Here is an 18,294-nt window from a genome sequence, read left to right as displayed (position 1 = left end):
GTCCATGTGCCCAAGAACGCCAAGGTAACCTGTCTAAATGCTCCTAAAAATGGTCAAAGACTCCAGCTTCCCAAGTTATAGAATGTTCTCTCTGCTATCGCACTGAAATCAGTACCGGAGCGCCAAGTCTGCGACCAAAGGGCTCCTGAACAGCATTTACCCCCAAGCCATAAGACAGCTGAACAGCTAATCAAATAGCTACAGCTTCATTAAATAGTGCAAATGGCTGGCAGCATCATTAATACCAAAACACCAGTCTCAACGTCAACAGTGAAGAGGCGACTCCGGAATGCTGGCCTTCTAGGCAGAGTTCCTCTGTCCAGTGTCGGTGTTCTTTTTCCCATCTTAATCTTTTCTTTTTATTGGCCAGTCTGAGATATGGCTTTTTCTTTGCAACTCTGCCTAGAAGGCCAGCATCCCGGAGTCGCCTCCTCACTGTTGATGTTGAGACTGGTGTTTTACGGGTACTATTTAATGAAGCTGCCAGTTGAGGACTTGTGAGGCGTCTGTTTCTCAAATAAGACACTCTAATGCACTTGTCCTCTTGCGCAGTTGTGCACCGGGGCCTCCCACTCCTCTTTTTATTCTGGTTAGAGCCAGTTTGCGCTGTCCTGTGAAGGGAGTAGTACACAGCATTGTAAAGATCTTCAGTTTCTTAGCAATTTCTCGCATGAAATAGCCTTCATTTCTCAGAACAAGAATAGACTGAAGTTTCAGAAGAAAGTTATTTGTTTCTGGCCATTTTGACCCTGTAATCAAACCCACAAATGCTGATGATCCAGATACTCAACAAGTCTAAAGAAGGTCAGTTTTCAGCTGTGCTGAAGGGTTTTCTAATGATCGATTAGCCTTCTAAAATTATAAACTTGGATTAGCTATCACAACGTGCCATTGGAACATAGGAGTGATGGTTGCTGAGGAACCTCCTTGCACCAACAGAGATGGCCGCCTCGCTTCGCGTTCCTAGGAAACTATGCAGTATTTTTTTAAATTTTAATGTGTTATTTCTTGCATTGTTACCCCAGGAAATATGAGGTTTTATTACATACAGTCGGGAGGAACTATTGGATATAAGAGCTGTTTGGTCCACCACCCAGGACAATGGATCGGATCCCAGCCAGCGACCCAAAACAACGGCGACGCAGAAGGAGCTGTCTTCTGGTCAGGCTCCCCGTAGACGAGCACATTGTGCACCGCTCCCGAGCATACTACTCGCCAATATCCAGTCTCTTGACAACAAGGTAGACGAAATCCGAGCAAGGGTTGCCTTCCAGAGAGACATCACAAATTGCAACGTTCTTTGTTTCACGGAAACATGGCTCACTCGGGATACGTCATCATGGTGACATGGTGTGATCATAACAACATACAGGAACTCAAGTCCTTTTGTTGACCTGATCTAGAATTCCTTACAACCAAATCCCGACCGCATTATCTAAGAGAATTCTCTTCGATCATAATCACAGTTGTGTATATCCCGCCCCAATCAGACACATCGACGGCCCTGAAAGAACTTATTTTGACTCTATGTAACCTGGAAACCACATATCCTTAGGCTTAATTTATTGTAGCTTGGGATTTTAACAAGGCTAATCTGAAAACAAGGCTCCCTAAATTTGATCAGCATATCGAATGCGCAACCCGGGCTGGCAATACCCTGGATCATTGTTATTCTAACTTCCTCGAAGCATATAAAGCCCTCCCCCGCCCTCCTTTCGGGGAATCTGACCACGACTCCATTTTGTTGCTCCCAGCCTATAGACAGAAACTAAAACAGGAAGCGCCCGTGCTCAGGTCTGTTCAACGCTGGTCCGACCAATCGGATTCCACGCTTCAAGATTGCTTCGATCACGTGGACTGGGATATGTTCCGCATAGCGTCGGACAATAACATTGATGAATACGCTGATTCAGTGAGCAAGTTTATTAGCAAGTGCATCGGTGATGTTGTACCCACAGCGTCTATTAAAACATTCCCCAACCAGAAACCGTGGATTGATGGCAGCATTCGCGCGAAAACTGAAAGCGTGAACCCCTGCTTTTAATCAGGGCAAGGTGACCGGAAACATGACCGAATACAAACAGTGTAGCTATTCCCTCAGTAAGGCAATCAAACAAGCCAAGTGTCAGTATAGAGACAAAGTAGAGTCGCAATTCAACGGCTCAGACACGAGAGGTATGTGGCAGGGTCTACAGTCAATCACGGACTACAAAAGGAAAACCAGCCCCGTCGCGGACCACGATGTCTTGCTCCCAGATAAACTAAACAACTGCTTTGCTCACTTTGAGGACAACACAGTGCCACTGACACGGCCTACGACCAAAACCTGCGGGCTCTCCTTCACTGCAGCCAACGTGAGTAAAACATTTAAATGTGTTAACCCTCGCAAGACTGCCTGCCCAGACGGCATCCCCAGCCGCGTCCTCAGAGCTTGCGCAGACCAGCTGGCTGGTGTGTTTACGGACATATTAAATCAATCCCTATCCCAGTCTGCTGTTCCCACATGCTTCAAGAGGGCCACCATTGTTCCTGTTCCCAAGAAAGCGAAGGTAACTGAGCTAAATGACTATCGCCCTGTAGCACTCACTTCCGTCATCATGAAGTGCTTTGAGAGACTAGTCAAGGACCATATCACCTCCACCCTACCTGACACCCTAGACCCACTCCAATTTCACACTGCCCTAACCCATCTGGACCAGAGGAATACCTTTGTAAGAATGCTGTTTATCGACTACAGCTCAGCATGTAACACCATAGTGCCCTCCAAACTCGTCATTAAGCTCGAGACCCTGGGTCTCGACCCCGCCCTGTGCAACTGGGTCCTGGACTTCCTGATGGGCCGCCCCCAGGTGGTGAGGGTAGGTAACAATATCTCCACCCCGCTGATCCTCAACACTGGGGCCCCACAAGGGTGAGTTCTCAGCCCTCTCCTGTACTCCCTGTTCACCCATGACTGCGTGGCCATGCACGCCTCCAACTCAATCATCAAGTTTGCAGACGACACTACAGTGGTAGGCTTGATTACCAACAGCGACGAGACGGCCTACAGGAAGGAGGTGAGGGCCCTCGGAGTGTGGTGTCAGGAAAATAACCTTACACTCAATGTCAACAAAACAAATGAGATGATCGTGGACTTCAGGAAACAGCAGAGGGAGCAGCCCCCTATCCACATTGACAGGACAGTAGTGGAGAAGGTGGAAAGTTTTAAGTTCCTCGGCGTACACATCACGGACAAACTGAAATGTTCCACCCACACAGACTGCATGGTGAAGAATGCGCAACAGCGCCCCTTCAACCTCAGGAGGCTGAAGACATTTGGCTTGTCACCAAAAACACTCACAAACTTTTACAACTTTTATTAATTCCTTTACACTTGTGTGTATAAGGTAGTTGTTGTGAAATTGATAGGTTAGATTACTTGTTAGATATTACTGCATGGTCAGAACGAGAAGCACAAGCATTTTGCTACACTCGCATTAACATCTGCTAACCATGTGGATTTGATTTGCTGATCATGGGCCTCTGTACGCCTATGTAGATATTCCATTAAAAAAAATCTGCCGTTTCCAGCAACAAGAGTCATTTACAACATTAACAATGCCTACACTGTATTTCTGATCAATTTGATGTTATTTTATTGGACAAAAAAATGTGCTTTTCTTTAAAAAACAAGGACATTTCTAAGTGACCCCAAGCTTTTAAACGTTAGTGTATATGTACATATTACCTCAATTACCTCAACTACCTTGTACCCCTGCACATTGTGTCGGTACCGGTACTCCTTGTATATAGCCTCGTTGTTGCTATTTTATTGTGTTACTATTTCCTGATTTTCTTATTTGCACATTTTTCTTACTTTTTAACTCGGCATTGTTGGGAAAGGGCCTGTTGTATTCGGCACGTGACAAATAAAATGTTATTTAACGACTATTTGCGGGCAGTGGGTTCAGAACAACAACGACAAAATTATGAGGAAATTATACCTCCACCGAAAAGGGCCCTTGGACACTGGAATGGCCAAGGGGCATGTGCTCTGCACAGTACATCACCCCTGAAACCTGCTGTCTGGGTTTGATTGAATAGAGGTGTTAGTGAGGGACAGATGGTGATGTCTCGACCATGTTCACATCTCATGTTCATATTTAATTCATTTTTTTTACCAACTGCTGCATGTGTCTGTTCAGATGTGGGAGAAAGCCATTGAGATGGGTAAACAGCTGGCAAAGATGCACGAGAACCAGATGTTTGACTTCATGGAGATTAGCCAACTGCTGGTAAGACGATTTATCTTCTGCTATTGTGCGGTTGTCTGAGATTTATTCAAAATATTGTCACTACTGATTATAGATGTTTCTTTAAAAACATGCAAAGTAAAACTAAAAACTATTATCCTCTTAGTTTTTTCATGGTAAAAAGGCTTCACCAACATCGCAAGAGAGGGATTGTCAATAGCCCACTGCCAATTTAGTGTGAGGCCTTTTCAATAGGACCAGGTCTAATGCTGTACTGGCATGCTTTTCAGTGTTCTCAAAGGCTAGGAGTTAATTACATAAAGTGCCTTCAGAAAGTATTCACACCCCGTGAATTTTTCCCAAATGTGTTGTGTTACAGTCTGAATTTAAAATGGATTCAATTGAAATGTTGTGTCATTGGCCTACACACAATACCCCATAATGTCAAAGTGGAGTTATGTTTTAGATTATTATTTGTATTAATTAGAAATGAAAAGTGGAAATGTCTTTAGTCAATAAGTATTCAACCCCATTGTTATGGCACGCCTAAATACGTTCAGGAGTAAAAATGTGCTTAACAAGTCACATAATACATGTCATGGACTCACTCTGTGCAATAATAGTATTTAACATGATTTTTGAATGATTACCCCCATCCATACAATTATCTGTAAGGTCCCTCAATCGAGTAGTGAATTTCCAGCACAGATTCATCCACAAAGACCAGGGAGGTCTTTAAGTAAAAATTTGTTGAGTAAAACATTTCAAAAGCAGACATTGAATATACCTTTGAGCATGTTGAAGTTTTTAATTACACTTTGGATGATGTATCAATATACCCAGTCACTACAAAGATGCATACGTCCTTCCTAACTCAGTATCCGGAGAGGCCTAGTTACAGTTTTGACTTAAATCGTCTTCAAAATCAATGAGAAGACTTGAAAATGGCTGTCTAGTAATGATCAACAACCAACTTGACAGAGTTGAAATAATTATTTTAAGAATGTGCAAATATTGTGCAATCCATGTGTGCAAAGCTCTTAGAGACTTACCCAGAAAGACTCACAGTTGTAAACACTGCCAAAGGTTATTCTATTGTATTGACTCATGGTGTGTCAATACTTATATACATTTCTGTACTTCATTTTCAATGAATTTATATAAAAATTATAAACATGTTTTCACTTTGTCATTTTGGGGTATTGTGTGTAGTAGATGTGTGAGAAAATAAATTTATTTATTCAATTTTGAATTCAGGCTGTAACACAGCAAAATGTGAAATAAATCAAATGGATATGAATACTTTCTGAAGGCACTATACAATGTGAATGAATTGTTCAAGATACATTGTCAAAGGCTAGGATAACCATGTCTTGTCTAAGACAGAAGGTCATTTCAGCTAGCCCAATCCAAATAACAGTAATAGTTGAAGAAAAAAACAATTCATTACATCAGAAAACAGAAGTTGAGGAAATGGGGAAGAGATAAGAGTTACTGCCAACAGTCTCACCCATGTACTGCCAGTTGACATACTGGCATCTGCCGTTAGGAAGGAATAGTGAATGAATTATGAAGTGATACTCTATTTTATGTCATGTTTTTGTAAATACTGTGTCATTGTGGTATTCAACCGTTCTTCGCTGCAGTGGAGTGGTACAAAAACTGTGTTCTGTCAGACTGTGCCAGACAATCTATGTTCATTATGGATCCTTAAATTTCACACTGAACCATGTTTGTAATTGTTTTTTCTACAGTTGTAATGAGATACTACAGTATGTTGTATGTTGTCTGTGTTCCTGATTGTGACTTTGTTACTCTCTCTGCTGTCGTCCACAGAAACAGCAAGCCCAGTTCTATGAGAATATAATGCATGCCATGCGGCCTCAGCCAGAATACTTTGCGGTGGGATACTATGGCCTTGGATTCCCCACTTTCCTCAGAGTGAGATTATTAACTATTTTCCTAAATTCAGCCTACATAGCACATTTCAAGGTCTGTCTTATTCACCAGAGATTATGTGTTCATGTGCCTTTTATTAATTTTACTTATGGCACGCTCTATCAAATTAAATGATAGTGTCACACCCTGACCTTAGAGAGCCTTTTATTTCTCTGTTTTTGGTTAGGTCAGGGTGTGATTAGGGTGGGCATTCTATGTTTTCTATTTCTTTATTGTTTTTGCCATGTGTGATTCCCAATCAGAGGCAGCTGTCTATCGTTGTTTCTGATTGGGGATCATATATAAGTTGGTATTTTCCGTTTGGGTTTTGTGGGGAGTTATTTTCTGTTTAGCTGTTTTGTTGCATGACAGAACTGTGCACTTTAGTTTTTTTCTACTTTTTTTTATTTTGTTGCGGTGTTTAGTTTATTAAAAATCATGAACGCCTACCAAGCTGTACCTTGGTCTCCTTCTTCAACCCACGAGAGTCGTTACAGATAGTCAATTGTTTAAAAAAAAAATGTCACAATGTAGAATGCAGGCTATACTAGTTAGCAGTTCCATAAAGCAGTAGGTGATTCTATGGATTGAATACCTTCCATAATCTTGTCAGGTTCTTGTCAGAATGTGTTCTTAACTGACGTGCCTAGTTAAATAAGGGTTCAATAAAAAATCAAGGACAGAACTGCTTTGATTTGGCATAACATCAATATTTCTACACTGCAGTGGCACATTCCTGTATACCACAGTTCATCTTTAATTTAAGATTGGACATCTTCTGTAGCATATCGTTCAATAACAACATCATAATTAATAAAATAAAATACAATTTTATCACATACACATACACATGGTTAACAGATGTTAATGCGAGTGTAGCGAAATGATTGTGCCACATTAAATCATATCAATCATATAATTCATACTTGATTGGCTACCATATACACTGCCTTCAGAAAGTATTCACACCCTTATACTTTTTCCACATTTTGTTACAGCCCGAATATTTGTGTCACTGATCTTCACACAATAATACCCCATCATGTCAAAGTGCAATTTTGTTTGTAGACATTTTTTGAAATTATAAAAAAATGTAATGCTGAAATGTCTTAAGTCAATAAGTATTCAACCCCTTTGTTATGACAGGCCAAAATAAGTTCAGGGGTAAAACTGCTTAAGAAATCATGGACTCAATAATAGTGGTTAATATTTATTTTTTATGACTCACTGTACCCCACACATACAATTATATATAAGGTCCATCAATCGAATAGTGAATTTCAAGATCAGATTCAAGCACAAAAAGCAGGGAGATTTTCAGATGCCTCACAAAGAAGGGCACTGATTGTAGGTGTATTTTAAAAAAAGACGCTGAATATCCCTTTGAGCATAATTAAGTTAATAATTCGGCTTTGGATGGTGCTTCAATACACACAGTCACTACAAAGATACAGTAGTTCTTCCTAACTAAGAGGAATGAAACTGCTCAGGGATTTCACCGTTGAAACAGTTACAGAGTTTAATGGTGGTGATATGAGAACTGAGGATGGATCGACAACATTGTAGTTACTCTACAATACTAACTTAAATGACAGAGTGAAAGAAGGAATCCTGTACAGAATACAAATATTCCAAAACAGGCATCCTGTTTTCAATAAGGCACCAAATTAAAACTGCAAAACATTGGGCAATGAAATTAACTTTATGTCCTGAATACAAAGTGTTATGTTTGGGGCAAATCCACAGCACATCACTGAGTAACACTGTTCATATTGTCAAGCATGGTGGTGGCTGCATCATGTTATGGGGATGCTTGTCATTGGCAAGGACTAGGGAGTTTTTTAAGATAAAAGTTAATGGAATAGAGCTAAGCACAGGCAAAATCCTAGAGGGAAATCTGGTTCAGTCTGCTTTCCAACAGACACTGGGAGATTAATTCACATTTCAGCAGGACAATAACCTAAAACACTGGAGTTGCTTACCAAGATTGCATTAAATGTTCCTGAGTGGCCTAGTTACAGTTGTGGATTGAAAATCTATGGCAAGACTTGAAAATGGTTGTCTAGCAATGATCAACAATCAAAGCACTTAGAGACTTACCCAAAAAGACTCACAGCTGTATCCGCCGCCAAAGGTGCTTCTACAAAGTATTGACTCAGGGTTGTGAATACTTATGTCAGTTTGTATTTTCTGTATTACATTTTCAATAAATTGGCAAAAATGTCTAAAACATGTTTTCACTCTGTCATTATTGTGTGTAAAAATAAATGTAACCCATTTTGAGTTCAGTCTGTAACACAACAAAATGTGGATTAAGTCAAGGGGTAATGAATACTCATCTTTGAATGGATTTGCTCATACAGAACAAAGTGTTCATCTACCGTGGTAAGGAGTACGAGTGGCTGGAGGACTTCAGTCTGAAGCTGCTGTCTCAGTTCCCAAACGCCGCCAGGATGACCAGCACAGCGCCCCCTGGGGACAACATCTGTAACTCCCAAGGACAGCGTATCCTTTAGCCCTCTTGCAGCATGCCCTCGTTCTCCCAGCTATTTAATGCTATTTAAATGTTAATAGGTGTTAATGCTTCTAATCAGGACATTGTTCATTTTTACCTTTCTCAAGGACACAGTTTTGAATCTGTAATCCACTGGTGCCCCAGTCTCTGTTTACCTATAGCACTAGGGATTAGTTTTAGTTTTTGAATAATATACAGTCCTATCCTTAGCTGCTCTTCACAGACATCCAGTGTTTTACAGTCAAGCCAGTCCTTACTGTGCCCACCCAGTTCAAAGACAAGGGGGTCCCTGAGCAGATTCTAAAGTAAGGACACAACAGTTTGTGGTATGATTAATTTGTCTTACATATGCATTACATTGTTGGTCCCTCTTCCTCTCCTAGCTACTACAGAACCAATGAAGTGGACCAGTTCCAGTATTCCAGACCCTTCAGGAAAGGTGCAAAGAACCCAGACAATGAATTTGCAGTGAGTACCTTTCACACAGCTCTGACAGACACACCATGCTGCAAAGTCCCAACAAAGCCAGATCCCTCCATTTATACTAACACTCTTGTCTTTGAACATCGCTAAGGAACTCAGGAATTTAGCCCTTTTACTTAGCAGTTTAGCACGAGGTTGTTGCTCAAAATATCTGTGTTAACCATTCCTGCATATTTTCTGCCTCATGTTACAGACCATGTGGATCGAGAGGACAACTTACATCACGTCCTATTACTTCCCAGGGATTCTCAAATGGTTTGAAGTGAAGTCCATCTCTGTTGTAAGTTCTCTCAGTAATGATGATGACAAGCACAGTAAGACAAACTTACTGGTGTTCATGTGCTCTATGTTTAATCTTAACACAGTTGAGTACTCTGCTACCACCCACAGCAAATAGTTCCTACTCAACCAATTTGGTCTTCTACACTTCAATGTCTCCTCACCTCTCCTTGCTTTTCTATTGGTCAGGAGGAGATCAGCCCCCTGCAGAATGCTGTGGAAACCATGGAGATGGCCAATGAGAAGCTCAGTAACCTGGTGCAGCAGCAGGCCTGTGACAGCTCCACGTCAGTCCACCCACTCTCCATGATGCTCAATGGCATTGTTGACCCTGCCGTCATGGGTGGCTACACCAACTATGAGAAGGTTTGACTTCCACTATTATTTTGTAGGAGGTTAAATCCTTTCCAATTTTATCTCACATTTAAGTGAAGAGTTGTCACCTGGTTCTTATTTTCAAATCAAAGTGTTTTAGTCACATGCGCTGAATACAGCAGGTGTGGTCCTTAGAGTGAAATGCTAACTTACGAGCCCCTAACCAACAAAGCATATAAAAAAAAAATAAGAATAAGAAATAAAAGTAACAAGTAATTTAAGAGCAGCAGTAAAATAACAATACCAAGAGTATATACAGGGGGGTACCAGTACAGAGTCAATGTGCGGGGACACCGGTTAGTGAAGGTAATTGAGGTAATATGTACATGTAGGTAGAATTCTTACAGTGACTATGCATAGATGATAACCACAGAGAGTAGCAGCAGTGTAAAAGGGGGGGCTATGCAAATAGTCTGGGTAGCCATTTGATTAGATGTTCAGGAGTCTTATTGCTTGGGGGTAGAAACTGTTTAGAAGCCTCTTGGACCTAGACTTAACGCTCTGGTACCACTTGCCGTGCGGTAGCAGAGAGAACAGTCTATGACTAGGGTGGCCCATGCGGTACCAGAGAGAACAGTCTTTGACTAGGGTGGCTGGTTTCTTCAACAACTTTTAGGGCCTTCCTCTGACACCACCTGGTATAGAGGTCCTGGTTGGCAGGAAGCTTGGCCCCAGTGATGTACTGGGCCGTACGCACCTTTCAGTCTCCTGAGGGGGAATAGGTTTTGTCATGCCCTCTTCACGTGTGCTTGGACCATGTTAGTTTGTTGGTGATGTGGACACCAAGGAACTTGAAGCTCTCAACCTGCTCCACTACAGCCCCGTCAATGAGAATGGGGGCATGCTCGGTCCTCTTTTTCCTGTAGTCCACAATCATCTCCTTTGTCTTGATCACGTTGAGGGAGAGGTTGTTGTCCTGGCACCACATGGCCTGCTCTCTGACCCCCTGACTCTAGGCTGTCTCGTTGTCGGTGATAAGGTCTACCACTGTTATGTCATCGGCAAACTTAATGATGGTGTTGGAGTCATGCCTGGCCGTGCAGTCATGAGTGAACACGGAGTACAGGAGTGGACTGAGCACGCACCCCTGAAGAGCCCCTGTGTTGAGGATCAGTGTGGCGGATGTGTTGTTCCCTACCCTCACCACCTGGGGGTGGCCCAGGGTTAGGAAGTCCAGGATCCAGTTGCAAAGGGAGGTGTTTAGTCCCAGGGTCCTTAGCTTATTGATGAGCTTTGAGGGCACTATGGTGTTGAATGCTGAGCTGTAGTCAATGAATAGCATTCTCACATAGGTGTTCCTTTTGTCCAGGTGGGAAAGGGCAGTGTGGAGTGCAATAGAGATTGCATCATCTATGGATCTGTTAGTGTGGTACGCAAATTGGAGTGGGTCTACGGGTTCTGGGATAATGGTGTTGATGTGAGCCATGACAAGTCTTTCAAAGCATTTTATGGCTACAGACGTGAGTGCTACGGGTCGGTAGTCATTTAGGCAGGTTACCTTAGTGTTCTTAGGCACAGGGACTATGGTGGGCTGCTTAAAACATGTTGGTATTACAGACTCGGTCAGTGACAGGTTGAAAATGTCAGTGAAGACACATGCCAGTTGGTCAGCGCGTGCTCGCAGTACACATCCTGCTAATCCATCTGGCCCTGCGTTCTTGTGAATGTTGACCTGTTTAAAGGTCTTACATCGGCTGCGGAGAGCGTGATCACACAGACCTTCCGGGAACAGCTGGTGCTCTCATGCATGTTTCAGTGTTATTTGCCTCGAAGCGAACATATAAGTAGTTTAGCTCGTCTGGTCGTCTCGTGTCACTGGGCAGCTCTCGACTGAGCTTCCCTTTGTAGTCTGTAATAGTTTCCAAGCCCTGCCACCTCCGACGAGCGTCAGAGCCGGTGTAGTATGATTCGTTCTTAGTCCTGTATTGACGCTTTGCCTGTTTGATGGTTCGTCGGAGGGCATAGCGGGATTTCTTAAAAGCTTCCTTGAAAGCGGCAGCTCTGTTATGTTAGCTACTATTTATTGTGACCATATGACCATATGTCCCAGTAATATTTTTTTTTATACCACCCCCTTTCTTTCTCTGAAGGCGTTCTTCACTGACACCTACATACATGAACACCCAGAGGACCTTGAGAGCATTGAGGTCCTCAAACATCTTATTGCCCTCCAGGTACAGTATATCCTCATTCTCCCCTTGTTATTGAACCTGACCTTAGACATGCAGTACATGCCGTAAGAACAGAGGCTCCTCCCTCCTCCTCTCCCCTCAGATCCCTCTCCTGGCTGATGGGATCCGGATCCACGGGGAGAAATCCACGGAGCAGCTGAAGCCCTTACACAATCGCCTGCTCACCTGTTTCTCTGACCTGCGGGAGAGAGTGGAGAAGCATTACGGCGTCATAACCCTGGTCTGTTGCCAGCAGCAAACTCAATTTAATGTTAGAGGGTGGCAACTTTAGCTATAGGCTCCTCTGACTGCCTCCCTATTAAACTCCCCTCATTCAAAGCAGAGTGTACATTATATAAATCTTTCTTTAGGCACTCCATTGCTGCTAGTGTTTTGCCTGTCAATCCACTCATCCCCTGCCAAGTTTCCTGATGATGTTTAATCCCATTTGTGTGTCCCAGCCCTGCTCGCTGACTGAGAGGAAGATGAGTCGCGTGGGCTCAGTAGTGATTCCCTACATCCTGTCCTCCACCCTGCGCCGCATGTCCACCGTCTCCATCATCTCCACCACCTCCTCAGGCCTCTCCAGCGGCTCCGCTTCCTCTGATGGACCCTCACGGCGCTCCTCCTCCCAGGAGTCAGTCCTTCACCTCCTCCTCTTTCCTCCTTCCTTCTCCCTCCTCCTCCCAGGAGACAGTCCCCCTCCTCCCTCCCTCCTTCTCCCTTCTCCCTAGCTGTGTTTCTCTCTTTGTGCTGCTCTGGTGGTCAATTTGTGTTGCTATGTTTGTAAGGAGTATTTGTCTGTGCTTTTCCACATCTCACAGTGTGACATTGTCTGATGTCTTGCACATGCCAATGAATCCCTCTAACTGTACACCCCCAACCCCCCCATTTCTCTCACTCTCTCTATCTCTATCTGTCCTGATATCCATCATCAGTTCACTGCTGTCCCGTGCCACTGCCAATGATCGCCGGGCCTCGATGTTGTCCCGCTCGGAAGATGACAACCGGATTGGCCGAAAGAACAGAAAAGAATGGAGTGTGAGCAAGTCACAGGTTTTGGTGGAGAGACAGCCAGACATAGATGAGGTAACTTAAACGGGTTTGGGCTCATAAAAAAAAGGCAACAAAGGTGTAATTTGAGAATGTAAGTAATTACCCATGTACTTGATTGATTTCAAGGAGGGCTGTATCTTTGTACTCTATTCCTTAGCAGACCCTTCCAGAGAAGCAGCAGAGACCCAAAAGCCTACAGTTTGGGGACCGTCGCCTGACCCTGTCTCTGTTCCAGGGAGCCTCTTCTCAGCTCAGCCTTGGCAACCCTCTCAGCCCCCTGCCAGCCTCTCCTCACACTCCTCGCAGCTCCAGTACGTAGCTTAACTACGCACGAAGGATACCTTCAAAGCAGCCTATCCCAAACAACCTTTTAGAGATACATACCGGTTCACCCTAAACACAGAAAAAGTCAACTGCTCATGCAGCCTAAAATATGTGTGTTTTGTCACTCTCTCTCTATGCAGGTTATTCATCTCTCCTTGAAGATAATGATGCCATCACTGACACTCCTGGGACACCCCCACCCATGCCACCAAAGAAACATCCCCACGAGATGTTTGACCTCCCCCAAAACTCCTCTGAGGTACCGTGAAACTGAAAACATCTATATTTTTTGTAAAATGCGCGCTGTGAAACAGATTATTTTAAAAGTTTATTTTTTACCCTGGTCTCTCCATAGTTCCTTCCTCCTCTGCCTCAGAAAATTGAAAGCAAGCCCCCTCCACCTCCTCCTAAGACCAGGAAGTCTATGTTCCCCGGCTCCTACGAGCAAAGTCCTCAGTGAGGATCCTCCATCTGCTGCCTGGGATGGCTTGTTTTTTTTTGTGGTACTGTAGCACTTTATTGTTACATAAGTATTACAGGACCAGTACCTGTTATGTACTTCAGAATTACATGTCAACAATTTATATTGCTGATACATACGACAAGTAAGAACCAACCAACTGGTTCTTGTGGTGTATGTGCCCTGTGAATATCTAAGAAACAAGCATACAGTTGAAGTCATTAAAACTCGTTTTTCAACCACTCCCCAAATTTCTTGTTAATAAACTATAGTTTTGGCAAGTTGGTTAGGACATCTACTTTGTGCACGACACAAGTCATTTTTCCAAAAATTGTTTACAGACAGATTATTTCACTTAAAATTCACTGTATCACAATTCCAGTGGGTCAGAAGATTATGCACTACGTTGACTGTGCCTTTAAACAGCTTGGAAAATTCCAGAAAATTATGCCATGGCTAATTGGCATCTATTATGATAGGCTAATTGACATCATTTGAATCAATTGGAGGTCTACCTGTGAATGTATTTCAAGGCCTACCTTCAAACTGTGCCTCTTTGCTTGACATCATGGAAAAATCAAAAGAAATCAGCCAAGACCTCAGAAAAGAATTATAAACCTCCACAAGTCTGGTTCATTCATGGGAACAATTTCTAAACACCTGAAGGTACCACGTTCATCTGTACAAACAATGGTACGCAAGTATAAACACCATGGGACCACGCAGCCGTCATATCGCTCAGGAAGGAGACGCGTTCTGTCTCCTAGAGATGAACGTACTTTGGTGTGAAAAGTGCAAATCAATCCCAGAACAACAGCAAAGGACCTTGTAAAGATGCTGGAGAAAACAGGTACAAAAGTATCTATATCCACAGTAAAACGAGTCCTATATCGACATAACCTGAAATGCCGCTCAGCAAGGAAGAAGCCACTGCTCCAAAACCGCCATAAAAAAGCCAGACTACGGTTTGCAACTGCACATGGGGACAAAGATCGTACTTTTTGGAGAAATGTCCTCTGGTCTGATGAAACAAAAGTAGAACTGTTTGGCCATAATGACCATCGTTATGTTTGGAGGGAAAAGGGGGAGGCTTGCAAGCCAAAGAACACCATCCCAACCGTGAAGCACGGGGGTGGCAGCATCATGTTGTGGGGGTGCTTTGCTGCAGGAGAGACTGGTACAGTTCACAAAATAGACGGCATCATGTGGTAGGAAAATGATGTGGCTATATTGAAGCAACATCTCAAGACATCTTAAGTCAGGAAGTTAAAGGTTGGTCGCAAATGGGTCTTCTAAATGGACAATGACCCCAAGCATACTTCCAAAGTTGTGGCAAAATAGCTTAAGGACAACAAAGTCAAGGTATTGGAGTGGGCATCACAAAGCCCTGACCTCAATCCCAATAACATTTGTGGGCAGAACTGAAAAAGCAGGTGCGAGCAAGGAGGCCTACAAACCTGACTCAGTTACCAGCTCTGTCAGGAGGAATGGGCCAAAATTCACCCAACGTATTGTGGGAATCTTGTGGAAGGCTACCCGAAACGTTTGACCCATGTTAAACAATTTAAAGGAAATGCTACCAAATACTAATTGAGTATATGTGAACTTCTGACCCACTGGGAATGTGATGAAAAAAATAAAAGCTGAAATAAATCATTCATTTCACATTCTTAAAATAAAGTGGTGATCCTAACTGACCTAAAACAGGGAATTTTTACTAGGATTAAATGTCAGGAATTGTGAAAAACTGAGTTTAAATGTATTTGGCCAAGGTGTATGTAAACTTCTAACTTCAACTGTATTTCTGAAAAGGTAGTAATAACAGTGACCGTAACACATTTCCCAAGGGACTTTGAAATGTTGTTGTATATATTTTATATCACTGCTAGGTAAGGGAATGACCAAAGCTTCAATTTTATCTTTTGTCATTATGTGTTAGTATCACACTGAACTGTTAATAAATTCCGGTGCATTCTTCACAAAAAAGCACAGGCAATGACTGCATTTTAATGTTTTATTATGTGATATAGCTAGGTGAAAACCTTTTAATTAGAATCACTATTACTGATCAAAGGCAGGGAATGTGTGGTATGTGATTCACAACTGGTTTCAGCACGCACAGGCTCGGATTCTGTTGTTGTTGATTATATAGTTTACATCTATGCCAACCCTTGACGTTTTGGTTCTCTTTGCCCCGTCATGGTCATAGCACATAGTACATGCATAGTAGTCCTTTTTGAAGGAACTGAGATTGTAATCAAAATGGCATTTTCCCCAAATCATTGAATCAGTAGTATTTGTCTAAGATAAAGTCAAATTGAATAACCTTGACTGACTCATAATACTGTGTAGCTATGCATTAAATCAAATCAAATGTAATTTGTCACATGCTTTGTAAACAAAGGGAAATGCTTACTTCCCAACAATACAGAGAGAAAAAAAGAGAAATAATAGAAAAATAATAGCACAAGGAATAAATACACAATGAATAACGATAATTTGACTATATACACAGGGTACCAGGGGTATGAGGTAGTTGAGGTAGATACAGTATGTACATATAGGTAGGAATCTTACATAATTCTGTGATGTAAGCACACTAAGATATGCAAGTACCTCAATGATTTCACATTTTTTAGAGACATGCACTGGATTGAATTGATGTAAATTTGATTTTATTGTATATTTTTATTTTTAAGAACAAACTACTTTATATCTTGACCTCTTGCTTTCTATACAAATCATCTTAATCTATTTCGTTGAAGAAAGTTCTCATTTATGGTAGAGAGAGAATGTTTTTTTGTACAGTTTTTTCAACAGAACATTGTACAAATGGCAGCAACATGCTGAATTGTGAGTACAACTTACATTTGAAAATAAGAATTGTCAATACTAACTAAAACACAATAAAAAACAGATGTAGCCAATGAAAAATGTACAAATAATGTTCACCATCAACTGTTAAGCAGGCGAACAATGGCTGGGATGGCGCTGCAACGGAAACACTCAGTCCTGCAGTGGATCAGTTAAGTTGTGGAGTGGGTCAGGTGTACACTAACAGATGATCGTTTAGAGCATATGGTGGATTGCGAAGGATCTTGAGACTCCTTGCGTGTGTAGAGTGATGGTAGGTCCAGATTGGTGCATGTATCGGAGTAGGAGGTGTAGTCTGCCCATGATGATCTGTACTGCTCTTCTCTGGTCCCTCTCAATGGTGTCCCTTGGTTAGCCCCGTATGCCACACTGGAGCAGCATATTCCACCGCTAGTCGGATGTAGGTGGTGAAAACCATTACCAGGTCCAAATATATACATTCTATACTTTTTTTTAAATTCAGTCTTATTTTTGTATGCAGTGCTCCCTTTGTCTGCTGAATTGCTCACCCATGCATGTGATGTATTTCAGAAATTACAGGTTTGATTTATATAGTGCAAGAATGAGTCTTTTATTTTCGAAGGGAACTAACCTTTTTGTATGAGTTTTTCTAACAATGATCAGAACAGATATTTGTAAAGAGATTTATAGCTATGTACTAGCATGAAGAGATGTAATATACATTTTTGACCAATAAAACTTGTAAAGCCGACCATAACAGAAATAACTAATTTAATAAATGTTATTTGTTTGGTGACTTTTGTTTGTTATAATATGTATGCTGATGAGGTAAAATGTTCCGTTGAAATGAAGTATTGTTACAGAAGGCTAAACTCTCAACCTCTAACCTGTCAGCAGAAGTTCTTAGAATCATTATCCTTTACTCATCTATTGCCTTTATCATCCCTTATATCTCTTATCAAGGACATAATAGGCACTAGACGGGACATCATTATAGCTTCTTTGATCAATAATTGTGATAATTGCGATGATAATGTAGGGCCTCAGCGTCTGCTGAGATTGTTTGACAGTGAGATAGTTTTCATTCTGTCACACAAAGCCTAATTTTCTTTCCAGTAAATAGTGAGATAATTTATGTCTGTCAGTAATTTCATTGTGATACCATCGGTTATGCATGTTATACATATGATTCTGTTTCAGTTATATTCATGCTTTATTTGTATGTTCTATATTGAGAAGAACATTTATTTTTTTACGTAGCATTAGCGTATATGTTGAAGTGGACTTAAGTAAAACACAATAATGTTCCCCATACGTGAAAGCAGTTTGTTTCTGTACAGTAGTGTGGGCTGGGCTGGGGAGAGAGTTTTATTGCGCAGTTTAGTGTAGTTTATTGCAGTAGGGCCTGTGTGATATTTAGCTACTGGTCATGTTAATCTAGTTTGCTAATGGCCTGTTCCTTCCTGTCAGATACTGGGGGACAGGATATCACTCTTCCTGCAGTCCCTTCGTCACATGGCCACAGACTACTGTAGGGATGCTTCCAGGCTGCCCTGTGATGTGTGCTCATCCATGGACGAGTTTAGCTGGGCTGTGTATCTCCGTATTAGACTTCACTAGATGGTG

The 18,294-nt window shown here is 42.0% G+C and overlaps 1 protein-coding gene across 1 annotated transcript in view; it reads left to right on the top strand.

The window, feature by feature from the left end:
* Positions 1–17,509, top strand: part of LOC139410881 (dedicator of cytokinesis protein 5-like) — a 53,822-nt gene extending 36,313 nt beyond the window's left edge. Inside the window, exons 38-51 of the mRNA XM_071156500.1 lie at positions 4,185–4,274; positions 6,069–6,173; positions 8,534–8,675; positions 8,909–8,990; positions 9,069–9,153; positions 9,362–9,448; positions 9,637–9,813; positions 11,913–11,996; positions 12,097–12,234; positions 12,455–12,630; positions 12,932–13,082; positions 13,207–13,360; positions 13,514–13,632; positions 13,729–17,509. Coding sequence (XP_071012601.1) covers positions 4,185–4,274; positions 6,069–6,173; positions 8,534–8,675; positions 8,909–8,990; positions 9,069–9,153; positions 9,362–9,448; positions 9,637–9,813; positions 11,913–11,996; positions 12,097–12,234; positions 12,455–12,630; positions 12,932–13,082; positions 13,207–13,360; positions 13,514–13,632; positions 13,729–13,833 — 1,695 coding nt within the window. The 3' untranslated portion in view covers positions 13,834–17,509. The remainder of the gene's footprint in view (positions 1–4,184; positions 4,275–6,068; positions 6,174–8,533; positions 8,676–8,908; positions 8,991–9,068; positions 9,154–9,361; positions 9,449–9,636; positions 9,814–11,912; positions 11,997–12,096; positions 12,235–12,454; positions 12,631–12,931; positions 13,083–13,206; positions 13,361–13,513; positions 13,633–13,728) is intronic.
* The last annotated feature ends 785 nt before the right edge of the window (positions 17,510–18,294 follow it).

The sequence above is a fragment of the Oncorhynchus clarkii genome, chromosome 6, assembly GCF_045791955.1.
Source record: "Oncorhynchus clarkii lewisi isolate Uvic-CL-2024 chromosome 6, UVic_Ocla_1.0, whole genome shotgun sequence".
Classification (NCBI taxonomy): Eukaryota; Metazoa; Chordata; class Actinopteri; order Salmoniformes; family Salmonidae; genus Oncorhynchus; species Oncorhynchus clarkii.
This window is presented reverse-complemented; position numbering and strand designations above follow the sequence as displayed.